General features: G+C 45.0%; 2 protein-coding genes across 5 annotated transcripts in view; one reads left to right on the top strand and one right to left on the bottom strand.

Moving 5' to 3' along the window:
- CASP8 (caspase 8) overlaps nt 1-5,269 on the top strand; it is a 30,445-nt gene extending 25,176 nt beyond the window's left edge. For 3 of the 4 annotated variants that reach the window (XM_022567403.2, XM_022567402.2, XM_089916511.1), the window contains 3 exons: nt 157-298; nt 2,385-2,886; nt 4,028-5,269. In XM_022567403.2, the coding sequence (XP_022423111.1) occupies nt 157-298; nt 2,385-2,886; nt 4,028-4,163 (780 nt within the window). In that variant the 3' untranslated portion in view covers nt 4,164-5,269. The remainder of the gene's footprint in view (nt 1-156; nt 299-2,384; nt 2,887-4,027) is intronic. The other variant, XM_089916513.1, reaches the window with a different exon arrangement.
- FLACC1 (flagellum associated containing coiled-coil domains 1) lies at nt 4,736-18,792 on the bottom strand. The gene is given in 11 exon segments (XM_089916514.1): nt 4,736-6,559; nt 8,019-8,071; nt 9,111-9,208; nt 11,270-11,331; nt 13,000-13,093; nt 14,280-14,441; nt 14,443-14,477; nt 14,943-14,984; nt 15,597-15,627; nt 16,465-16,539; nt 17,037-18,792. Coding segments are annotated over 11 exon segments (927 nt in total). The 5' UTR covers nt 17,150-18,792; the 3' UTR covers nt 4,736-6,397.
- Between the last annotated feature and the right edge of the window lie 1,923 nt (nt 18,793-20,715).

Raw genomic sequence — 20,715 nt, 5'->3', positions numbered from 1 at the left:
GGGGAGCAGTGCCAAGTTGGGGTGGGGCTATGGAAAGTGCACTTGCATCCCAGTTTGGCTTAGGTGATGCCTAACCTCTTTCTAGGGAGTTGTTTGTTCACGTCTCAAGTGTTTGATCCACAGAGTCAGCTCCTGGGTTGGATTTTTGTTTTCCAGACATCGAACACAGTTTACCGAATGAAAAGCAAACCTCGGGGATACTGTTTGATCTTTAACAATTATGATTTTAGCATAGCAAGGAAGGATGTGCCCAAACTTCACAGCATTAAGGATAGGAATGGAACAGACTTGGATGCAGGTACAGTAGAGCCCAAAAGAGAAATGAAATATTTCTGATATCTATGTTTTTGTCAAACGGGGAGAACAAAAGCTGTATCAACAGGGCCACGTGTTTCAAAAAGATGGATATAACCGTATTTCCCTGTGGAGGTGAACAACATTCTTACATACTTGTTAGTTTTCTGCTTCTGTTTTTTTAAAATTAATTTTAAAAATCAAAGCAATGTATATATAAAGATAAAATATCAAATCTTACTAAAAGGCTTATAAAAAGCAACAATAAACTTTGTTTTTAATTCCACTAGATGAATAGAGCCTCTATAGAGTGTATTAGGTGTTGGGTGGAAAACATTGCTTTGGTATCAAGACCATTTACGGAAGTTGTGTTTATAAAAGTTGGGCTATGAGTACAGCAGAAATTGAGTCCTTAACAGAAATAGCATTTTCAAATGTTAAACTAAACAGAAAGTCTTTGGCTCAGCCTTTTTCGGCTAAGATTGAGAGCTTACAAGTTAAATGAAAAATAATTTGTATCATGTGAACATAGAAATGGCTACAACTAAAAGCAATAAAAGAAAGAATTCAACCCAACCATTGTGATATTAAGAATTTTTACTTGATCAAAGAATTTTTGAAAATGGTGTTTATGAGTCATAACATCAGGTAATTACTTATTTTTTAAATAAAGTAGTTTAGAAAATAAGATAGGTTGATTTTAATCGTCAGGACTCTGTGAATGGTTTCTGTTAACATTTGTTTATTCAAGCAAATCTATTCTAAGGTTTTAAAAAGCCACAGAACTTAAGTTCACTGACTACATCACTCATCATCGTATATCTTGGTATTGAAGAAAAGGTTTCAGGCTTTCGATTTTCATTTACTTAATATTTACCATGAAAACATTTTTTATTAAAATGGCCTTGATTGTATTTCTGATCAAGGGTATAAAGTAGCAGTATGTAGGATGAATAAGTTTAGCAATCTACTGTACAGCATGATGGCAATAGTTGATAATGCTGTATTGAACATGAGAAGTATGCAAAGAGACTATATTCCAGGTGTTCTCCACACACACACACACACACACACACACACACGCAAACAAAAGGTAACTGAGTGAGGAGATAAATTATTAGCTTAACTGTAGTAATCATTTCACTATTCATATCATCATGTTGTACACCTTAAATATATGCTATTTTTATCTAAAATAATCAGACAGGCAGCCTGAAAAATGTTGAAAGACTTTGACTAGATCAATTAGAGCATTTGGGGAAAACTAATGTTAAGCATGTAGAAAACAAAGCAGTGAAAAAATAATGCTATTGCTAATTCCAGGAAAGACAAAAAGCTTAATAAGAAAGGAAGCATAATTAAAGAATATTATATTTACATAGTATTAGTAATACATATATTTCTATTGCTTCAACTAAACGTTGTAAATGTATAAGAGCACCAAGCACTCATCACCCACAATAGGAACTCAATACAAAAGTCTAAAATTTATAAACGAATAAATAGAAATGAGCCCAAATTCATTACAAAATGGAGGCTAATACCAAAAAAAAAAATAATAGCTGAAAGTTGAAAGTGGCTTCCTTCATAGAAATGGCTGGACAGAACATGACTGGGTAAAAGGAAGGAGTAGAGGGGGGTAGCTTTTTTGTAATAAGTCTTTTAGTTCTACTTGACTTTTAAAACATTCATATCTCGTATTTTGATGAACAATTTTGAGAAGGTTCAGGATAAAATAAGTATGGATCTTTTATTAAAAATTTGTTTTTGCTTTTTTTCTGATTATGTAAGTATTAGTTACTTTTTAGATTGGTTAGGCAGTAAGCCTAAATAATAGCTTGTAGGCTAGTTGAGAAAAGACAACAGGCCAACAATAGCAGTCTCCCCTTTCTCTTTTGCCTCAGGGCTGGGAAATATTTTCAGCTAGTGGCAGTAAACATTAGAAGTCTATGGAATCCAGCCACTAATATAGAGGGTCTTGTTTTTCAGTTCTGGTTCAGATTCTTATCTGATCAATGTTCTCTCTAGTCCTGGGTTGTGGTCTGGGAATTCTTGCGGTGTAATATGACTTTTCTTGTTTCACTTTTCAGAGGCTTTGAGAAAGACCTTTAGTGAGCTTCATTTTGAGATAGTGCATTACAAAGACTACACTGCGAAGAAAATCTGTGAGGTTCTGAAATCCTACCAAAGCATGGACCACAATAACAAGGACTGCTTCATCTGCTGCATCCTCTCCCATGGAGACAAAGGCATCATCTATGGCTCCGATGGGCAGGAAGCCCCCATCTATGAGCTGACCTCTTACTTCACTGGTTCAAAGTGCCCTTCCCTTCTTGGCAAACCCAAAATCTTTTTTATTCAGGCTTGTCAAGGGGATAACTACCAGAGAGGTATAGCTGTTGAAACTGACTCAGAACAGAAGGAAACCTATTTAGAAATTGATTCATCGCTTCAGAAGAGATATATCCCAGATGAGGCTGACTTTCTGCTGGGGATGGCCACCGTGAACAACTGTGTTTCCTACCGAAGCACCATGGAGGGGACCTGGTATATCCAGTCACTTTGCCAGAGCCTGAGAGAAAGATGTCCTAGGTAATTTTTGCTTATTCAACACTTCATTCATCTTTAAATGTCTAGCTGTGGATCATATAACTGTAATTCTCAGGTCAGTTGCAGAGTGGGAAAGAGGGCAAGTTTACTGATGGAAAAAACTGAAATACTTACTGAGGAGTTTCTTTTATTTAGCACCTCAAAGGACAATCAGCATATCGTAGAGTGGGAAAGATGGCAAAGTCATATAGTTTATCTCTGTCTTTAGGCAGAAATATGACTGAACCCACTCAACTAGTTTGGAATTTCCATGTTTAACATCCTCCAACCCTGTCAAAAGTTCTATAATAGCTGACCAACCTCGGACCCTCTTGTGGGAGATAAGTGCTAAAGATCAGAAACTTTTTCTATTCCCACAAATTTGCTTTGAAGCCCACAAAATGTGGGAAAATAACTTTCCCTCATTTATTATCTTATGTTTCCTTTATTTAAATGATGGTTTTGTACGGCACAGTTCACCAAATGCACACACAACCAGCAGATAAATAGCAAGGAATCCTCTGTAGGTTGCTTCTAGTTCTGTGTCTCATTATGTTTTAAGTGTATGAAGAGCAAGAATTTCCCATGGCAGATAAAGGACTGAACCATAACACCCACACTACATTTTCATTTTGTAACTTAGACCACGAATCCTGCGAGGTTCCAAGGGGTTAGCTACAGAAGTGAATAAACAGGTTGCCCAACTAAACTGATAAGAGAAGCTGGTGAGAAAGCAGTGGGGTGGCTGCAGGAGACTTTCAATTTCCACTTGCCTAAAGTTTGATGCGGCCACAGATAAATCCACAGAAGCAATGCCAATTTGAGGCAGGGGATGTTGCGGGGGGGCGTTGAGGTGATTGGGGGTAAGTGACACATACATGGAGCAGAGTGAGGTGCAAATTGGTCAGGAGGCAAAGAAACCAAATCTGGTGTTGACAGTGAAGTTTGTGATGGTCATAAGATATTAAGCTCTGAGACAACTTCTTTACCTAGAAAGCTGTGGTAGGTCTTGGTTTAGCATCTTGTTATTTCAAATGCCTGTTGTTTTGAGGGAAATAACTATCACTAATCACAGCAGATAATAGGGTTTACCAGTTGATTTCTCCCCCCATAGATGGTCACAAGGTTATGTTATGTTTTTCAGGGGTGAAGATATTCTCACCATCCTCACCAAGGTGAACTTTGAAGTAAGCAATAAGGATGACAAGAAAAATATGGGCAAACAGATGCCACAACCTACTTTCACACTGAGGAAAAAACTCTTCTTTCCCCTTAATTGATGCTATTGTTTAGTTGTATAACTAAACAATAGTTAAAATGCTGCTATTTTAATCTTTCTTTCTTTCTTTCTTTTTTTTTTTTTTCTTGATAGCTGGAAGTCAAGAGAATGGGAATCAGGACAACATAATTTTCATGCAAATTCAATCTAAATCTCTGGCTTTGCAATAGCTAGACAGTCATAGCTGTAGGCGTGATTTTAATTGTGTTTTTAATTTGATGAGAAGGTTTAAAAATGAACTTATAGTAGATACAAAAATTATAGTAAGTTTAAAAGAAATGTCAAAGATCACTGAGGGGGATATTTGTGATCTGATCTGGCTAAAAAAAACCCCTCATGTGTTGAGGTTGAGGGTATAATGCTCCCACATCCAGCCTGATTGCTGGTGGTGAGTGTGACAAACTATCCCAGAAACATGTGAGCTTCCTCTCCTGCGCCATGAGCTGACTTTGCTTTTCAGTGGTGAAAGACACCACCGTTTAGACTTAGATTTCAAAAACCTAAGCATGATTTTCCTTGTTTTTATTACTCATAAGTACAGTATTCCGCTCACTTTTAAGAGGAATGATGTTAATTGGATATTGGGCTTCCCTGGTGGCGCAGTGGTTGAGAATCTGCCTGCCAATGCAAGGGACACGGGTTCGAACCCTGGTCTGGGAAGATCCCAAATGCCGTGGAGCAACTAGGCCCATGAGCCACAACTACTGAGCCTGCGCGTCTGGAGCTTGTGCTCCACAACAAGAGAGGCCGCAACCATGAGAGGCCCACGCTCTGCAATGAAGAATGGCCCCTGCTTGCTGCAACGAGAGAAAGCCCTTGCACAGAAACGAAGACCCAACACAGCCAAAAATAAAGAAAGAAAGAAGAAAGAAAGAAAGAAGCTTTCATTTTAAAAAAAATTAATAAACAGAAACCTCAGTTAAATAGAGTAGGGAAACCAGAAGTTTATTTTGGATCTGTTGCTTATTATTTTGTCCATTCCCTCTGCTGAAGCAATCACCATGGTTTTTTGATACTCTTATCTTAAAATACAGCTCTTGGCTCATGTGACTTTTCCAGCAATAAAATTTATTATTCTTTATTCAATAAAATTTATTCAATAAAATGTATACTTAGCCCTGGGGCAGAGCTGGGCTTAAGTGTATTTGGGGGACAGGGGAACCTGCCAGCAGAGCCCCAGTACTAAACAGGGGGAAGGACGGGTGTAGGTCTTACACAAAGTTCTTCTTCAGCATCGTGGTGCTAGGGGTGGATAGGGAGGCAACCTCCCGGGCTCACAAGATAAGTCTGGACTACACTAAGAGCAGCTAGATTCCGGTCTTCCAAAACTGCTCGTAGCATCTTAGCATAGACTCTGGCAACATGGGATGAGCGTAGTACGAGTAGCTGGGAGTCTGGGTGATGACGTGGCTATGCTACACCAAGATTCCAGGTAAAGACTCAAACAGGAGCAGCTCCACACCCCATTCCCCAGCCTTGACTCCAGGGTCTTCATGCTACCTCCTGGGAGTCCAGGGTGGGAAGGGCTTTAAGGATGACCTTTCCCAGGGAGTATCTGCATTTATATGAGTGATTTGTGAATATCAGCTAAATCTGATCTAAATTGTGTTGGGCTAGGATGTGGAATAGGTTTATAGAGCCCCCAATTCTACCTCAACTAGTCCTCTAGGTCAGGGAGCAGTTTCCAGAGATTTCTCTCTCTCTTTTCCATTTATGAAGAAGCTCAGTGGAGGTAGGAAAGTGTCCTATAGGGCACTATGTAGGATCCAGGCTCTGTGCTAAGTGTTGGAAATATTAAAAAAATACACAGCAATATATGACTGTATCAAATCAACATGTTGTACACCTTATATCAATTGAAATATATCTCAATTGAAAAATATATCAAACATGGCTTCCTCTGGGGGGACGTGGGAGTATGGACTGTGTTGCCCCTCCCCCAACAAGTGAATATTTCAAACTAATTCAAGAGCTTTTTTTCTGGAACTTCGGGGTCACCTGCACCCAGAAAACAAGTCTGCAATCCTACAGATGTCCACAAGCTCGTTCCAGCACATGATTGCCAAACTTGCAATCAGTGAGTTCTGGAGGGTATGGTTGAGACCCTCAGGTGGCTAAACTACATAAAAGACTCTATCCTTGTTGCACTTTCTTGAAGACTCCAGGCACCTTTCCATTCAGGAGTCCAGCCATGCAGCCCACCCATCATCCTTCGTGACTTCAAGGCTGCCTTCCTCAAGTCGAGACCAAACTTAATGCTAGTTTCTTGGTGCATCTGTCATCAAAAAGTCTAAAATTTCTGTACTCACTTTGCTGTAACAGGATCTTTTCCCAATCCTTCTCCCATTCTGCCTTCTTCTTTGACCACTTCTCCTCCATTCCATCATAAATGCTGTCCTGTGGAGGTACAAAGGTACCATGAAGAAAAGCATCCTGAAAGGCTGCATCTTGGCCTGAGGCTCAGCCCTGAGCCCTTTGCAGCTTCCCTCACCTGGGACCCTTGCTGGGGACCCCATATGGTGACTGGTGGGAGTCAATTCCAGCCCAGTCACCCAAGAGCCTGCAGAACCCTAAAGATCAAAGAGAACTCTGCACGGCGTTTGCCCTGTTGGAACTGGGCTTCCTTTGAAGACAGGCAGTTGAGCATGTTGCAGATGCTTGTGTCAGCTCCCCTGAACCATGAATCACTCATCAATAGCACAGGGGGAAACAAGGGAAATGCCAAGTTGTTGTTTTTATTTATCAACTGTCATTGTTTGCCTGGGACTGAGTTGTTTCCTGGGACTCCAGACTGTCAGTGCTAAAACCCGGAAAGTCCCTGGCAAACCAGGACCAGTTGGTCACCATAGGATGGGGGGCTTGCTGGCCCAGCCCTTCCCCTGTCCACTTCCCCTCTCCCACTCTCTCATCCCCCTAGGATGAAATCATGCCCTAATTCTGGTTTCTTGGGGCTCCATCAAATTAGTTGGCTAAGTGGATGGGCTGTGTTCTGAGGTACCCCCTACTCTGCTTGCTAGAGTTAGTGCAGAGCGATACAGCCCTTTTGGGTGGCAATTTGGCCAAATGCATCAAAGACCTTACAAGTGTTTATCCTTTTTGACCCAGTACTTTACTAAGATCAAAGATGTTACAAAATACAAATATTAACAGTGGTTGTCTTGGGGTGGTGATAGTTCATTCTTTTCGTTGTTGCTGCTGTTGTTGCTGTTGTTTTAATTAATTAGTTTTATTCTTGGCTGCGTTGGGTCTTCGTTGCTGCGCGCGGGCTTTCTCTAGTTGCGGCGAGGGCAGGCTACTCTTCGTTGCGGTGCGCGGGCTTCTCATTGCGGTGGCTTCTCTTGTTGTGGAGCACAGGCTTTAGGCGTGTGGGCTTCAGTAGCTGTGGCACACGGGCTCAGTAGTTGTGGCTCGCGGGCTCTAGGGCGCCGGCTCAGTAGTTGTGGCACGTGGACTTAGTTGCTCTGCAGCATTTGGGATCTTCCCGGACCAGAGATCGAACCCGTCTCCCCTGCACTGACAGGCAGATTCTTAACCACTGCTCCACCAGGGAAGTCCCTGTTGTTGGTTTTTGAATTTCCATTTTTTAAAAAACAATGAGCAGGTATTACTTTTGTAATGACAAATGTATTTTTCAACGGGCTCCTTTAGGGTCTGGGTGACTGACATGTCCTGCATGGGTGCCATCACAGTCCGCAGGTTCCCTCTTCTCCTTGAGGGCCACTTAGGTTCAAGGAGCCTGGGAATTTCAGGAAATGATTTTCTGGGCAAGAGCTCTAGATTCATTTCAACGTCATCAACCAGGAATGAGCCTTGCTTCTCTTTCTCTCATAATCCACCAAGGAGCTCTGAATCTCACCTGATACATATGAAACATATTCTTCAGATACTTATATTCCTTTCCCATATCCTCTGGACAAAAGGAAAACAACAGGGTCATCATTATTCCTCTGAAATACATGTTTTCAAATTCAAATGAGAGCTCTCCTGCACACCGTCCGTACCTCAAACTCATCTTGTCGGTGGTGAAACCATGGTGTTGCCTTAGCAATCACTCTGGAAGTTTATTAGAAATTTAGATGGCCCGACCCCACTCTAAGCCTGCTGAGTTTCAGAGGCAAGGCTCAGTATCTGTCAATAATATGCTTCTCAGGTGATTCTGATGCACCCCAAGTATGAGGACTAATCCCTGGGGGCAAACCTACAACTGAAGGAAAAACAGAAGCAAAACCTTCTGTCTTTTAAAAATAACATTCCTAGTGTACCTTGGTTTTGAAAACAATACATGTTCTCTTTAGAGAACTGGAAAACCAGCAAGGTACAAATATCATCTTTTAAAAATGTAAGATAAAGGAAAATAAGGAGATTATAGAAATTCTTCTCCCTGTGGCGATTAGTCTATAAACTCAGAATTCTGAAGGGTACACACTTTGTCCTTCCCAAAGGCAGCATAAATAATGGGATAAGTGGCCCACACAACCCTTACAGGTTTTAAGGCCATACAAATCACAGTGTGCCTGTTAGAGTTTAATGAAACACTATCATTTTACAGGTGAGGAAACTTGTTGAATCGGAACAGTATTACGTTTGTAGACCTTTTAAATATACTTTAAACAGTGCTTTCACATTCTTATCACTCTGATAAAGGCAGGTATTCTTGTCCTTGATTCCCAGATGGGGAAACTAAGACTTAAGGAGATGAAGGGACTTGCTCAGACCCCAAAACTTGGCCACAGACCCTTCAAAGTTCTGGGGGTAGGGAGGACATTGCTTGACATGGTTTCCCTTTTTTCAGTTTCATTCTCAACCACTTGCTCTTCCTGGGCTTGAGAAGGAAACCTCGAAAGCCTAGCCAGAGTCCACCCATGGCCATGGGAGTTCCTCTGCCCTAGATCTGCAGGGTCAGCCTCTACCCCTTCATCAGGGTCATTCTCCCAGGTCCCAACCGTACCTAGTTTATCCTGGGCAGCCAACTTCTCTGCCTTCAAGGCTGCTTTGTAGTTTTTCTCCAGCTCACTGAGCTGTGCTATGTGAATCTCCTCGAGCTCCCTGTAGGACCCCAGGAGAAGGCCACAGTCATCCATGAAAAGTTCACCTGATCCCACCTCCCCTCCCTCACGCAGGCAGCTGGTGGGCAGGCTGTGGGGCCCTCACTTCCTGACACATTCTCCTGACATCCATCCAGAAAAGGGTGAGGAGATCCCTGTTTTCACCATCCACTATTTTGCATGGAGACATCAGGGGGCCATGGATGTCCCCCAGCAGCACAGTCTTTGCTTACAATCCTTTTGGGAAACTGTGGGCTGATTAACATGCAGGATAATTTTAGAGCCCAAGGTCTCTCCAGCCTCCATTCCAGGAGGCAGATGTCCTCAGTGTTCAAGAGGAGTGTTAAAATAGAAGGCCATATGGGACTTCCCTGGTGGTCCCGTGGTAAAGAATCCGCCTTCCAATGCAGGGGACGTAGGTTCAATCCCTGGCCGGGGAACTAAGATCCCACATGCCGCGGAGCAACTAAGCCCTCGTGGCTCAACTAGAGAGCCCGCGTGCCGCAAACTACAGAGCCCATGTGCTCAAGAGCCCACGTGCCACAACTAGAGAGAAGCCCGTGTGCCACAAGGAAGAGCCCGCATGCCTCAGTGAAGATCCCGTGCGCCGCAACTGAGAACCGACGCAGCCAAAAATAAAAAAAAATAATAATAAGTAAATAAAACAAATAAATATTAAAAAAATAAAATAAAAGGCTGTATGAGCTGTTGAGCCAAGAAAAGACACGGAGGAACCTTAAATGCATATGGGTAAGTGCAAGAAGTCACTGTGAAAGGGCTACAGGCTGTATGATTTCAACTATGTGACATTTTGGAAAATGCACAGCTACGGAGGCAGTCAAAAGATCAGTGGTTGCCAGGGGTTAGTGGGGAGAGAAGGATGAATAGGCAGAGCTCAGAGGATTCTTAGGACAATGAAATTATTCTGTATGATACTATAATGGCGGATACGTGTCACTAAATATTTGTCAAAACCCATAGCATGTACAGCATCAAGAGTGAATCCTAATGTAAACTGTGGACATTGGGGGAATAACAGTGTGTGTCAGTGTAGGCTTCATTGATTGTAACAAACGTCGCGTATTGGTGTGGGATGTCAGTGATGACACAAGGTTGTGCAGGTATGGGGCCCGGGGGTATGTGGGAATTCTCTCTACTTTATGCTCTTTTTTCCTGTGAACTTAAAACTGCTTTAAAAAATAAAGTCTAGGGGCTTCCCTGGTGGCGCAGTGGTTGAGAGTCTGCCTGCCGATGCAGGGGACACGGGTTCGTGCCCTGGTCCGGGAAGATCCCACATGCCGCAGAGCGGTTGGGCCCGTGAGCCATGGCCGCTGAGCCTGCGCGTCTGGAGCCTGTGCTCCGCAATGGGAGAGGCCACAACAGTGAGAGGCCCGCGTACTGCAAAAATAAAAAATAGTAAAAAAAAAATAAAGTCTATTAGTAAATAAGTCAATTAGTTAAAAAGATTTTTAAAAAGCAAGTTTGTGACACTTAGGAAGACTTCTCTCCAGCAGGACTACTGGGGCTGCTCTGGTGCCCAGCAGGAGGTGTGGAAGGGGATTCTGTGGGCTTTCTCACTCTCACAGACAACACACATCCTTTTTCTTCCCCTTGGTTTGTCTCTGCAGCTCTGGCTCCTGCCCTTCCCATACCTTCTTCCCATTTTGCCCAGACCTTGACCTAGTAGCCAGGGACAGTAGAGGTGAGAGGAAGAAGAGGAGAGGCGTGGGGAGAGACCAGGCTGGGAACAACAGTAGTTTACCATGAAAACCTCCTGGAAAACCAAAAAAAGGCTCTTCTTGGCAATCAACTTAAAGGGAGATTATAATTGAAATGAAATTCGGATGAGAAATTACAAAGCCAGGAATAACCTTCTCCGGGCTGTATTTTAGTGACCTCAGATCAAACCATCCTGCTCTCCAAAGACATGTCTCTTATCTCCCCTACCCCTCGCCACCCAGTTCCATTTGGCCTTGTCTGAAATCCCAGTGAACTGAAATCCTGCAAGGATGCAGGAGCCTTAGGACCTTCAGTACACAAGAGCTTGTGCCAGAAAGCATACCTCCTCTTGCTTTCAAAGTTCTTCTGCATCTCAGCACAGCGGAGATCCATTTCATTGGCGAGCTAGAAACGAGGCTGGCATTTACAAGACAGGATTGAGGACCCCACTCCCACTCCAACCTGCAACTTCTGAGAAGCCTTCCCATTCACGGGGTATGCCCCTCTCCCCAAGCCTCTCCCGTTGTGTTCGGCAGTGCCAGAGAGCACATTGTTACTGAGGGAACGGGACAATTCTTGCCTCGCTCTACATTGTCTGGTACGTAATCAGTTCACAAAGGGTGCATGGAAACCATCCCTTTCACTATTTTGTGGGCAGGTCTGGCCTCTTTGGCTGGACTGTAATCTCTTTGTAAGATCATGGCCTTCGGATTTTTGGATACGTAATTCAATTGAGCAATCGTTGATTGTGCAAAGGGCTTGACCTGGAGGAGCCAAAGAGGCCTGAGACTCAGACCCTGCTTTGATGAACTTGAAACCAGTGTTAATAAGCCCTCATTGGCAGAATGGCTCTGTTTCCGGAGGCAGGAAGTGCTCAGTTCCAGGTGAACCTCCCTTCTAACACGCACATCGTGTCCTCTGGCCAGTGCCTCAGGAGGAATAGACACCGCCAGCCGAGACAAGGGCTCGGGGCCAGCACACCCCTCCTTCTGCACAGTCACACAACAATGTAGGGTGTTCACAGCTGGGAGAATTTTAAGAATCACAATCTGAGGTCCCTCGATGGAAATAATCTCTAAATATGTCTTCAGCAGGGCCAATGCTTCAGTGACTGAAAGTGTGCCTTTTGCCCAGTAACCCACCACAGATGAGGTGAGTGATCTCATGCAAATTATTTAACTTCCTGAGCCTCAATTTCCTTTCTGTAGGAAGGTGACCATGAACTTGGCAGGGTTTTCAGGAAGGTATAGGAATGAATCCTCAGAAGGGAAGGTCTCAGCCTGAGTCCTATGCTGGGTCACTACAGGATTGAGACACATCTGGTGTGTATCAGAGGGCGAGGGGCTGGCCTGCTGGGAAGTCACCCCTCACACGTGGGTTCGGTAACAGCAAGTGAGGCGGGTCCGGCGGGGGGGGGGGCGGGTGCTGGTGGCAGGAGGGGATGGGCAGATGGGGAGGAGAGGGGAGGAGTTGGGAGGAGATCTAAGGATGGGTCTGATGTATCATTCCAGTCCAGGCCACCAGACACCTCTGCTTAGGGCGGAGAAGAAAAGTCCGTGATAAAATGAATGGTGAATTTTAAAGGGAGTGTTACCAGAATCCCCAGGGAACACGAAGAGTGCAAACGGAAATGAGCAGGTTCTGGAGAGTGGGCTTTGGCAGCTTCACCAGCAACAGGAAGTGGTACTGGAGGCTTCTGGGCAGCTTTTGAGTAAAACTGAAATCCTGGTCACGCTGATGCGGTTACCAAGAGCCTCAGCAAGGTCTGAAATTTAACTCACCGCACAGGCCACAGCCAGCCCTGCTGGAAATGGCTGGCACCCCCTAGTGTTGAAAGGATAGTGGCGTTGAACATGCCAGAAGCTCCCCAAGAACTCCCCGAAATTGAGTTAGGCCTAGAGGAGGGACTTGAGTTCTTGCGATTATGGATGAGGATGGAGCCAGGGCTGTTGCCTGGACAGCCTGGCTCCCAGGAGGAAGGTGCTTGGCCTTGCCTGGAACATAGCAGGTGATCTGAAACTACTGGCCTTTCCCTTTCCCAAAGAGATGTCTGTTAACTCAAGGGCCACTCACCAGTTTTTGGGCAGAACGATGGGCTCTGTTCATTTGCTCTATTATCGCTGTCAGCTCTGAGATCTGTTCTTCGAGGTCAGTAATGATAGCCGTCCTGCGGGACAAGTAATCCGTGATCCACGCAGCTTCCATGCCGTCCCAGCCAGGGCCCTCCCTGGGCATGGCTGGCTCTGGCCTGGTGAGAGCCAGGCCATGTTCTGCACCTGCTCCATCACCATGGGGGGTGGGGGATGGGGGTTAGGGGCAGAGGGTGGTTTGGAAGAAGGAATTTGGCAGTAGGGTGGCTGAGCCTCACACGGAGCCCTTTTGGGTAATCCGGCCAGAAGTGAGCAGGGGTGGTTTGGTGACCCACTGACTAGAAGGGAAAGAGGAGGATGCCCGAAATCTATTAGGATTTGACCTTGACTCGGTGAAGATACTTGAAATGGAGGAGGGAGAAATCCACAGGATTAGGAAATTAGGTGGGGGAATAGGATTGGTGCAGACAGTGACTCATAGACAAGGAATGGGCCGGAAACAGGACAAAGAGGGGATTTAAGAGTGTGGATTTCAGAGTAGATTTACGGATTTTTGTGTTTCTGAGTCTGGGGACTCCATGAAATCTGTAAGGTTACTCAGCTCTGTTTGGCTGAGCTGGAGTGAACAGTGTGGCAGGCAGTGCAGCAGAGATGAGGTCCTTGATTCCTGAGGGTGAGGAAAGAAGAGAGAGGATGTAGGAGGAGATGGGGAAGGAGGAGATATGAATGAGAGGTTTAGCAGGTAGCATGAAGAGGATGTGGGGACTGACTTTACATGGTCCCGGAGGACAGAGAGTGGGTGGGCCTTGAATGACAGAGGGGGTGTCAGCGTGCCCAGCGGGGATGGAATCAGACCAGAACCTTCCACGCTGCACCTCTCAGAGGCGTAAACTGAGTGGTATCTTTCGACTTAATGGAAAAGAGATGCAGGCTCTGGCCTCCCAGAAACCCTGACCTTACTCTCAGCTCTCACCCTTCAAGTTCAGACTATTTTCTGAACATTGCATCTACTCATTACCTCCAGAAACAGCTAGTCCCCTTTAGTGTGAGGGACACCCAGCCAATCATTCTCCAGATCAGCTGCCTGACTCGTCTGTCTGCCTGACTCAAACGGGCTCAGAGTAGAGAGGTGGGTGCGGAGAGGAGCCGGCGCCATGCTGAGGAGTGAAGGGACGCCGTGGACTGGGCGTCAAGTAAGGGGTTCGTCCTCGAGGCCAGGCCGGGGTGGGGCTGAGGAACAGGATGCGGGTCCAGGGACATTGCCTGGAAGTCCTGACTTTGTCCATGTTCTCTGATTCTGAATGCTTTTTCCTAGCAGACATCTCATCTCCCAAGGTGACGCAAATCTGCTCCCTATTCCGAACGAAGCAGTAGCCAGGTGACACGTTTATTATTTCCTGGGCCTCAAGGTGGAAGATAAGGTATCGTGCAGGCCTGGAGTGCTGAGATTGCTCCAGTCTTCTGCTAGCGCCCTACTCACATCTTAAACACAGACATGTGAGGTGGGATGCCCGCGCCCAAGTTCCGCCGGTGCCCTCCCCCAGCTTACCTCTCTCCTCACCCCCAAGCGCAAGACTCGGCTGGCTCCTGAGCGCCCCCCCAGGCCTCTCAAATTCAGCATGTGCACAAGCCAACCGCTGGCCCCTCCCACCGCTCTGCTTCCCAGCCCACATCCTCCTCTGCGTTCTCCTTCATGGCCAGAGGCCAGGAGGTGGCCAGGCATTGTGGAAACCGCTCAGGTTTTGGAATTAGATGGGCCCGAGTTTAAATCCTGGCTCTGCCACCAACCATAGTTATTCAACATCTCCGTGCTTCAGTTTCCTTATCAGAAAATGAGGATAGGGCTTCCCTGGTGGCGCAGTGGTTGAGAGTCTGCCTGCCGATGCAGGGGACACGGGTTCGTGCCCCGGTCCGGGAAGATCCCACACGCCGCGGAGCCGCTGGGCCCATGAGCCATGGCCGCTGAGCCTGCGCGTCCGGAGCCTGTGCTCCGCAAAGGGAGAGGCCGCAGCAGTGAGAGGCCCGCGTACCGCAAAAAACAAAAGAAAACCCCCAAAACAACACCAGCTTGTTATAGTTCTGGAGGGCAGAGTCTGAAATGGGTCTCCCTGGGCTAAAATCAAGGTGTTGTCAGGGTTGTATTCCTCCCGGAGGCTCTAGAGGAGAATCTATTTCCTTACCTTTTCCAGCTCCTAGAAGCTGCCCCTGTTCCTAGTGGCCTTGTCCTCTATCTTCAAAGCCAACAACGGCATCACTCCAACCTCTGCTTCTATCGTCATGTCTCCTTCTCTGACACTCTGACTTCCTCTTTCATGTGTAAGGACCTTTACATTTGCATTAGGCCCACCTGGATAATCCAGGTTGATCTGTCCATCTCAGGGTCAGCTGATGAGCAACATAATTCCATCTGCAGTCTTAATTTTCCCTTGGCAAGTAACAGAACAAAGTGGTGGTTTCCAGGGATTAGGACATGCACTTCTTTGTGGGCGGGGGTGGGGTGGGGGGGTGTCATTATTCTGCTGACTACATTCAGCATCTCTGCTGCTTCTCTGAGCTCGTTTCCCAACACTGTCTCCTCACTTCCTCCACTCCCCCCACATGGGCCTCTTTGCTTTCCAGGAAAAGATCAGACGTGCCAAGCAAGTTCCCACCCAGGGCCTTTGTACCCACTGTTCCCTTGGCCAAGAGTGCTTGCCTGAGGTGCCAAAGCGGCTCCTGCTGGCTTTTTACACAGGGATTGCCCTGACTTCTCTGTATAAAATAGCAATCCCACCCTCCTCCCTATGCCTGTGTTATTTTTCCTCGTAGCACTTGTAGATCTTGGATGGATTAACATGTTTATGGTCATATCCCTGCACCTCCCCACTAGAATGTGAGTCCCTGAGAGTGGAGACTTTGTCGAGTTCACTGCTGTCCCCCTGCACCTGACTCAATGTATAGCAAATAATAGGTGCTCAATAAAAATTTTCCAAATAAATAAATAAATAGAACACAAAGATTCATGCAAAGGCCTAAAGCTAAGTTACACATCTAAGCTTATAAATATAGATTAAAAACTTTAATTGATGAGTAAAAACAGAGCTGCAATCTACAGAAAACCTTAGACATAGTAATCAGGAGAAGGGTGAGTAGCACCATAAATCCACGGGAGGCTCTTTGCCAAGGACGTGTATTGGGCATCGTGCCCTTTTAGGGCAGGGAATGGCTTTCTGGGGCACTCCCACTGAGAGCTCCTTTGAAGTGACCTTGAAAGCTGTGGGATCAGAGGACCACAGAACCCACTTGTAGGAGCTGAGGTCTGGGAGGAATCCCATCAGGTTCTGGCATTTCTCTGACATACTTGGCAGCAATTAGCTCAAGTCAGGAAGGGCTGTGAAGGCCAAGAAGGGAGATTATTTTATTCACATACCTTGAACAGTTCCTGTCCCATGGACATGAAAATACTTACTTTGGGGCGACAACAGATTTTGTTATCGGTTGGGCATAATTTTGTTTTTTTGAAGCCGGAGGAGGAGGAGTTAGCCTGAGAGTGAAAAAGGAAATAACGAGAAAGAGAAAATTGGAAATTCAGAAACCAGGTTTAGCACTCCCCAGTAAGGTAGATCCCCACAGTGAAAACAAATTGGAATATATGGTCTGACAACAGGAATCTTTAAAATCAGGACGATTTTGGGGAACCTCAGGCTGAAGGCCTTGGCACTTGTTCACTGACCAGGGGTTCCCGGGCCAGCAGCACAGCTCATCCCCTGGTTCTAGGAGCTCTTTGTCCCCCATGGAGAGGCAGCTGCCATGGGCCCTTTCCCTGCTGCGCTAATTCTGGGACTTCCTCATTGAAAATGACACTCAGCCCCGGCATCACTGGCTAGAGAGCCGTGCAGCCTACAGGCTGTGGAAAGCTGGGCTTTCTGGCCCTCTTGGGATTTTGCTGCCAAGTTGACTGTTTCGGAAATCTTGTGAGAGAAAGCTGGCTGTAATGGAGCCCAAGCCCCCAGGCTCCACTCCATCCCAGGTAGTCCTTACTTGGACTTCACTGGGGAGGTCTTTCTTGGTGGCTGAGGGGTCTCGATTAGTTTCCGTGGTCCCAAGTTCCAGGGATCCCAGCAGGTGCAGTAGACGAGAGGGTTGGGGTACATGGCAGGTCAGGGGCCGCCTTGGCTGCTAGGTCAGGAGGCCCTTTGCTGAAATGGGAAAACGGCAGCAGAGTTCAGAGTCAGAGCAACAGCACTTAGAGACAAACTGGAAAGAACGCAGGGAAGGCCCAAAGCACAGATGACAGATTCTGGAAGTTGTCGATGTGGTACAGAGTCTTGACTATAGAATAACACCTCACCCCTTGCCACCTAGGAGACTTGACTTGAAAGCAGTTTCACATTTGATGTCATTGAGTGCTTACTATGAGTCAGATCCACAATGAGCGATCAGCTATTGTTACGCCAACTTTACAGATGAAGAGAGTGAGGCTCAGAGAGGTCACGGAGGTAGCAAGTTGAAAAGCTGGGAACAAACACAAGTCTATCTGACTCCTAAGCACTGGCTCTTCCATCAGGTCACACTAGCTGTCTCTAAAGCGAAGAGGAATCCCTACAGCAAGTCCTTCATAGACCTTTCTGGAAAATCAGGTCTGTTAGTCAAATTATAGTGCAAGCAGATCTTTCAGTCTCTCTTTCCTGGTCACCTGCCTGAATTACACAATCAAAACTCTTCTTTCTTGACTCCATAAAAACAAAAACAGAACCAAAAACAAAAACCCCTGTTACGAAGGTTTGCGTGAAAGACAACTGTCAGATAAGCATGGAGCCTTGATCACACTTGTTTATCTTCTTTCTTTTCCAGAACCCCACGAAAATGAGAGTAAAGATTAAAAGAGATTTAATTCCACAAAAACAAAGAGAATGAGAGAGGAGACAATATTGCACAGGCGATGTCAGTACATGCTTGGCACCATAACTCCCTCACTTAGCTTCCATAGGAACCTGCAGCCTATGTGCCTGCAAAGGGCGTACAAACCAGCAGGAACCAATTTCCGGGTGAAAGCTCCCTAAGACTCAGGATTGGAACTGGTAGATTATCTGATGATTCTGATGGGTATTTGACAGATCTGTTGGAGCACATGGTAGGTCAAATAATGTCCCCCCAGCAAAAAAGTCTATGTTCTAATCCCTGGAACCTGTAAATATGTTACCTTACGTGCCAAAAGGGGCTTTGCTGCTGTGATTAAGGATTTCCCCCATAACCATGCTTTTTTTCCCCTCTAGTGTATTTTTTATTGAAGTATAGTTGGCATATAATATTATATTAGTTTCCAGGATACAATATAGTGATTTGACATTTATATACATTACAAACTGATCATGATAAGTCTAGTAACCATGTCACCTTGTAAAGTTATTACAGTATTATTGACTATATTCCATAGGCTGTACATTACATCCCTATGACATTTATTTTATAACTGGAAACTTGTACCTCATGATCCTCTTCATCTATTTTCCTCAACTCTTTTTTTTTTTTTTTTTTGCGGTACGCGGGCCTCTCACTGTTGTGACCTCTCCCGTTGCGGAGCACAGGCTCCGGACGCACAGGCTCAACGGCCATGGCTCACGGGCCCAGCGGCTCCGCGGCGTGTGGGATCTTCCCGGACCGGGGCACGAACCCGTGTCCCCTGCATCGGCAGGCGGACTCTCAACCACTGCGCCACCAGGGAGGCCCTATTTTGCTCAACTCTTTACCCCTCTCCCCTCTGGCAACCAGTTTGTTCTCTGTATCTATGAGTCTGTTTCTGTTTTGTTTTGTTTGTTCATTTGTTTTGTTGTTTATTTTTTATGTTTTAAAGTCATTATTAAAGTTTTTATTGAAAATAACTCACGCTCATACAGGTAAGGCCAATATAGTGTGTTATCAGAATAGAATAAATCAGAGTTGCTTGGCTGGTTAAGGAGTCACATGGAAAGACTGGCAGGAAGCTGAGTTTAAAAACAATGTAGATAACTAAAATATTTTAAAATGTTATATTAGAATTAGAAATGTTATAATAAAAATATACTAGAATATACTAGAATTTTTGCAAAAGTGAAAAAGGGTGTTTTGTTTTTTAGATTCCACATGGAAGTGAAATCATTCAGTGTTTGTCTTTCTCGGACTTATTTCACTTGGCATAATAGCCTCTAGGTCCATTCATGTTGTTGCAAATGACAAGATTTCATTCTTTTTTATGACTGAATAATATTCCATTGTGTATATATATGGCACATCTACATTCATTCATCTGTTGATGGGGTACTTAGGTTGCACAGCAAAGGAAACCAACAAGACGACAAGTTGACCTACTGAATGGGAGAAGATATTTGCAAATGATATGTCTGATAAGGAGTTAATATCCAAAGTATAAAAGAACACATACAACTCAGTAGCAAAAAACCCAAACAATTCGATTAAAAAATGGGTAAAGGACCTGAATAGACAATTTTCCAAGGAAGATATACAGGTGGCCAACAGACACATGAAAAAATGCTTAACATCACTAATCATCAGGGAAATGCTAATCAAAACCACAATGAGATATAGCCTCACAACTGTCAGAATGGCCACCATCAAAAAGACAACAAGTAGCAAGTGTTCACGAGGATGTGGAGAAAAGGGAATCCTTGTGCACTGTTGATGGGAATGTAAATTGGTGCAGCCCCTATGGAAAACAGTATGGAGGGTCCTCAAAAAGTTAAAAATAGAACTACCATACAATCTAGCAATTCCACTTCTGGGTATTTATATGGAGAAAACAAAAACACTAATTTGAAAAGATATATGCACCCCCCTATGTTCATTGCAGCATTATTCATAATAGCCAAGATACTGAAGTTAAGGATCTTGAGATGGGGAGATTATCTGGATTATCCGTGTGGGCCCAAGGTAATCATTAGTGTTCTTTTAACAGGAAGGTGGGAGGGTCAGAGTCAGAGAAGAAAATGGCCAAGTAGGAGTGATTGAGGTAGGGGCCATGAGCCAAGGAATGTGGGCAGCCTCTAGAAGTTGGAAAAGGCAAGGGAATGATTCTCCCCTGAACCTACAGAAGGAACGAAGTCTTGCCGACATCTTGATTTTAGCTCTGTGAGACCCATTTCAGATTTCTGACCTCAGAACTAAAAGATAAACTGGTGCTTTAAGCCACTAAATTTGTGGTAATTTGTTACAGAGCACTTGTAATAGGAAACAGAAAATTTGGGGAAAAGTTAAAAATAGAAACATAGACACCTAAGAAAATTAAAATTGCATAATTACTGCAGGCTAACAAATATTGCATAAGAAAGTAAATAAAATCATAGTAAGGAACACTCTCATATATATTAATGTAAACGCTTAATATTGATTTAACCAAAAAGTGATTTGTGACTGCACTGGAAGATTGGGGGTGGGTGTGGGATGGAGAATGTTGGCCCAACGACCAGGTGACAGGGCCACTATATCTAGCTGTCCATGTTCCCCTTTGCTGGGGGCCTGGTCAGGAGGTCTCAGGGAGACAAGGGAAGGAGGTGGGTGGAGCAAACCAGGTGAGAAGATGGTGCCACAGGGGGCTAGAATTCAGGTAAGAATCTGAGAGGAGCCTGCAGCAGTAGTAAGACAGAAGCTCTGCTTCTGTTTAGGACCTTGTATCTGCTTCCTGTGAGAATGGGGCCGATCCTGAACTTGGGGGTTTAGAGGAGTC

This window comes from Delphinapterus leucas, chromosome 8 (genome assembly GCF_059928025.1).
Source record: "Delphinapterus leucas isolate spDelLeu-1000000601 "Yukka" chromosome 8, BTC_Dleu_Yukka2, whole genome shotgun sequence".
In the NCBI taxonomy this organism is placed as follows: Eukaryota; Metazoa; Chordata; class Mammalia; order Artiodactyla; family Monodontidae; genus Delphinapterus; species Delphinapterus leucas.
The sequence above is the reverse complement of the archived record's forward strand: the minus strand, read 5'-3'. Positions and strand labels throughout refer to the sequence as shown.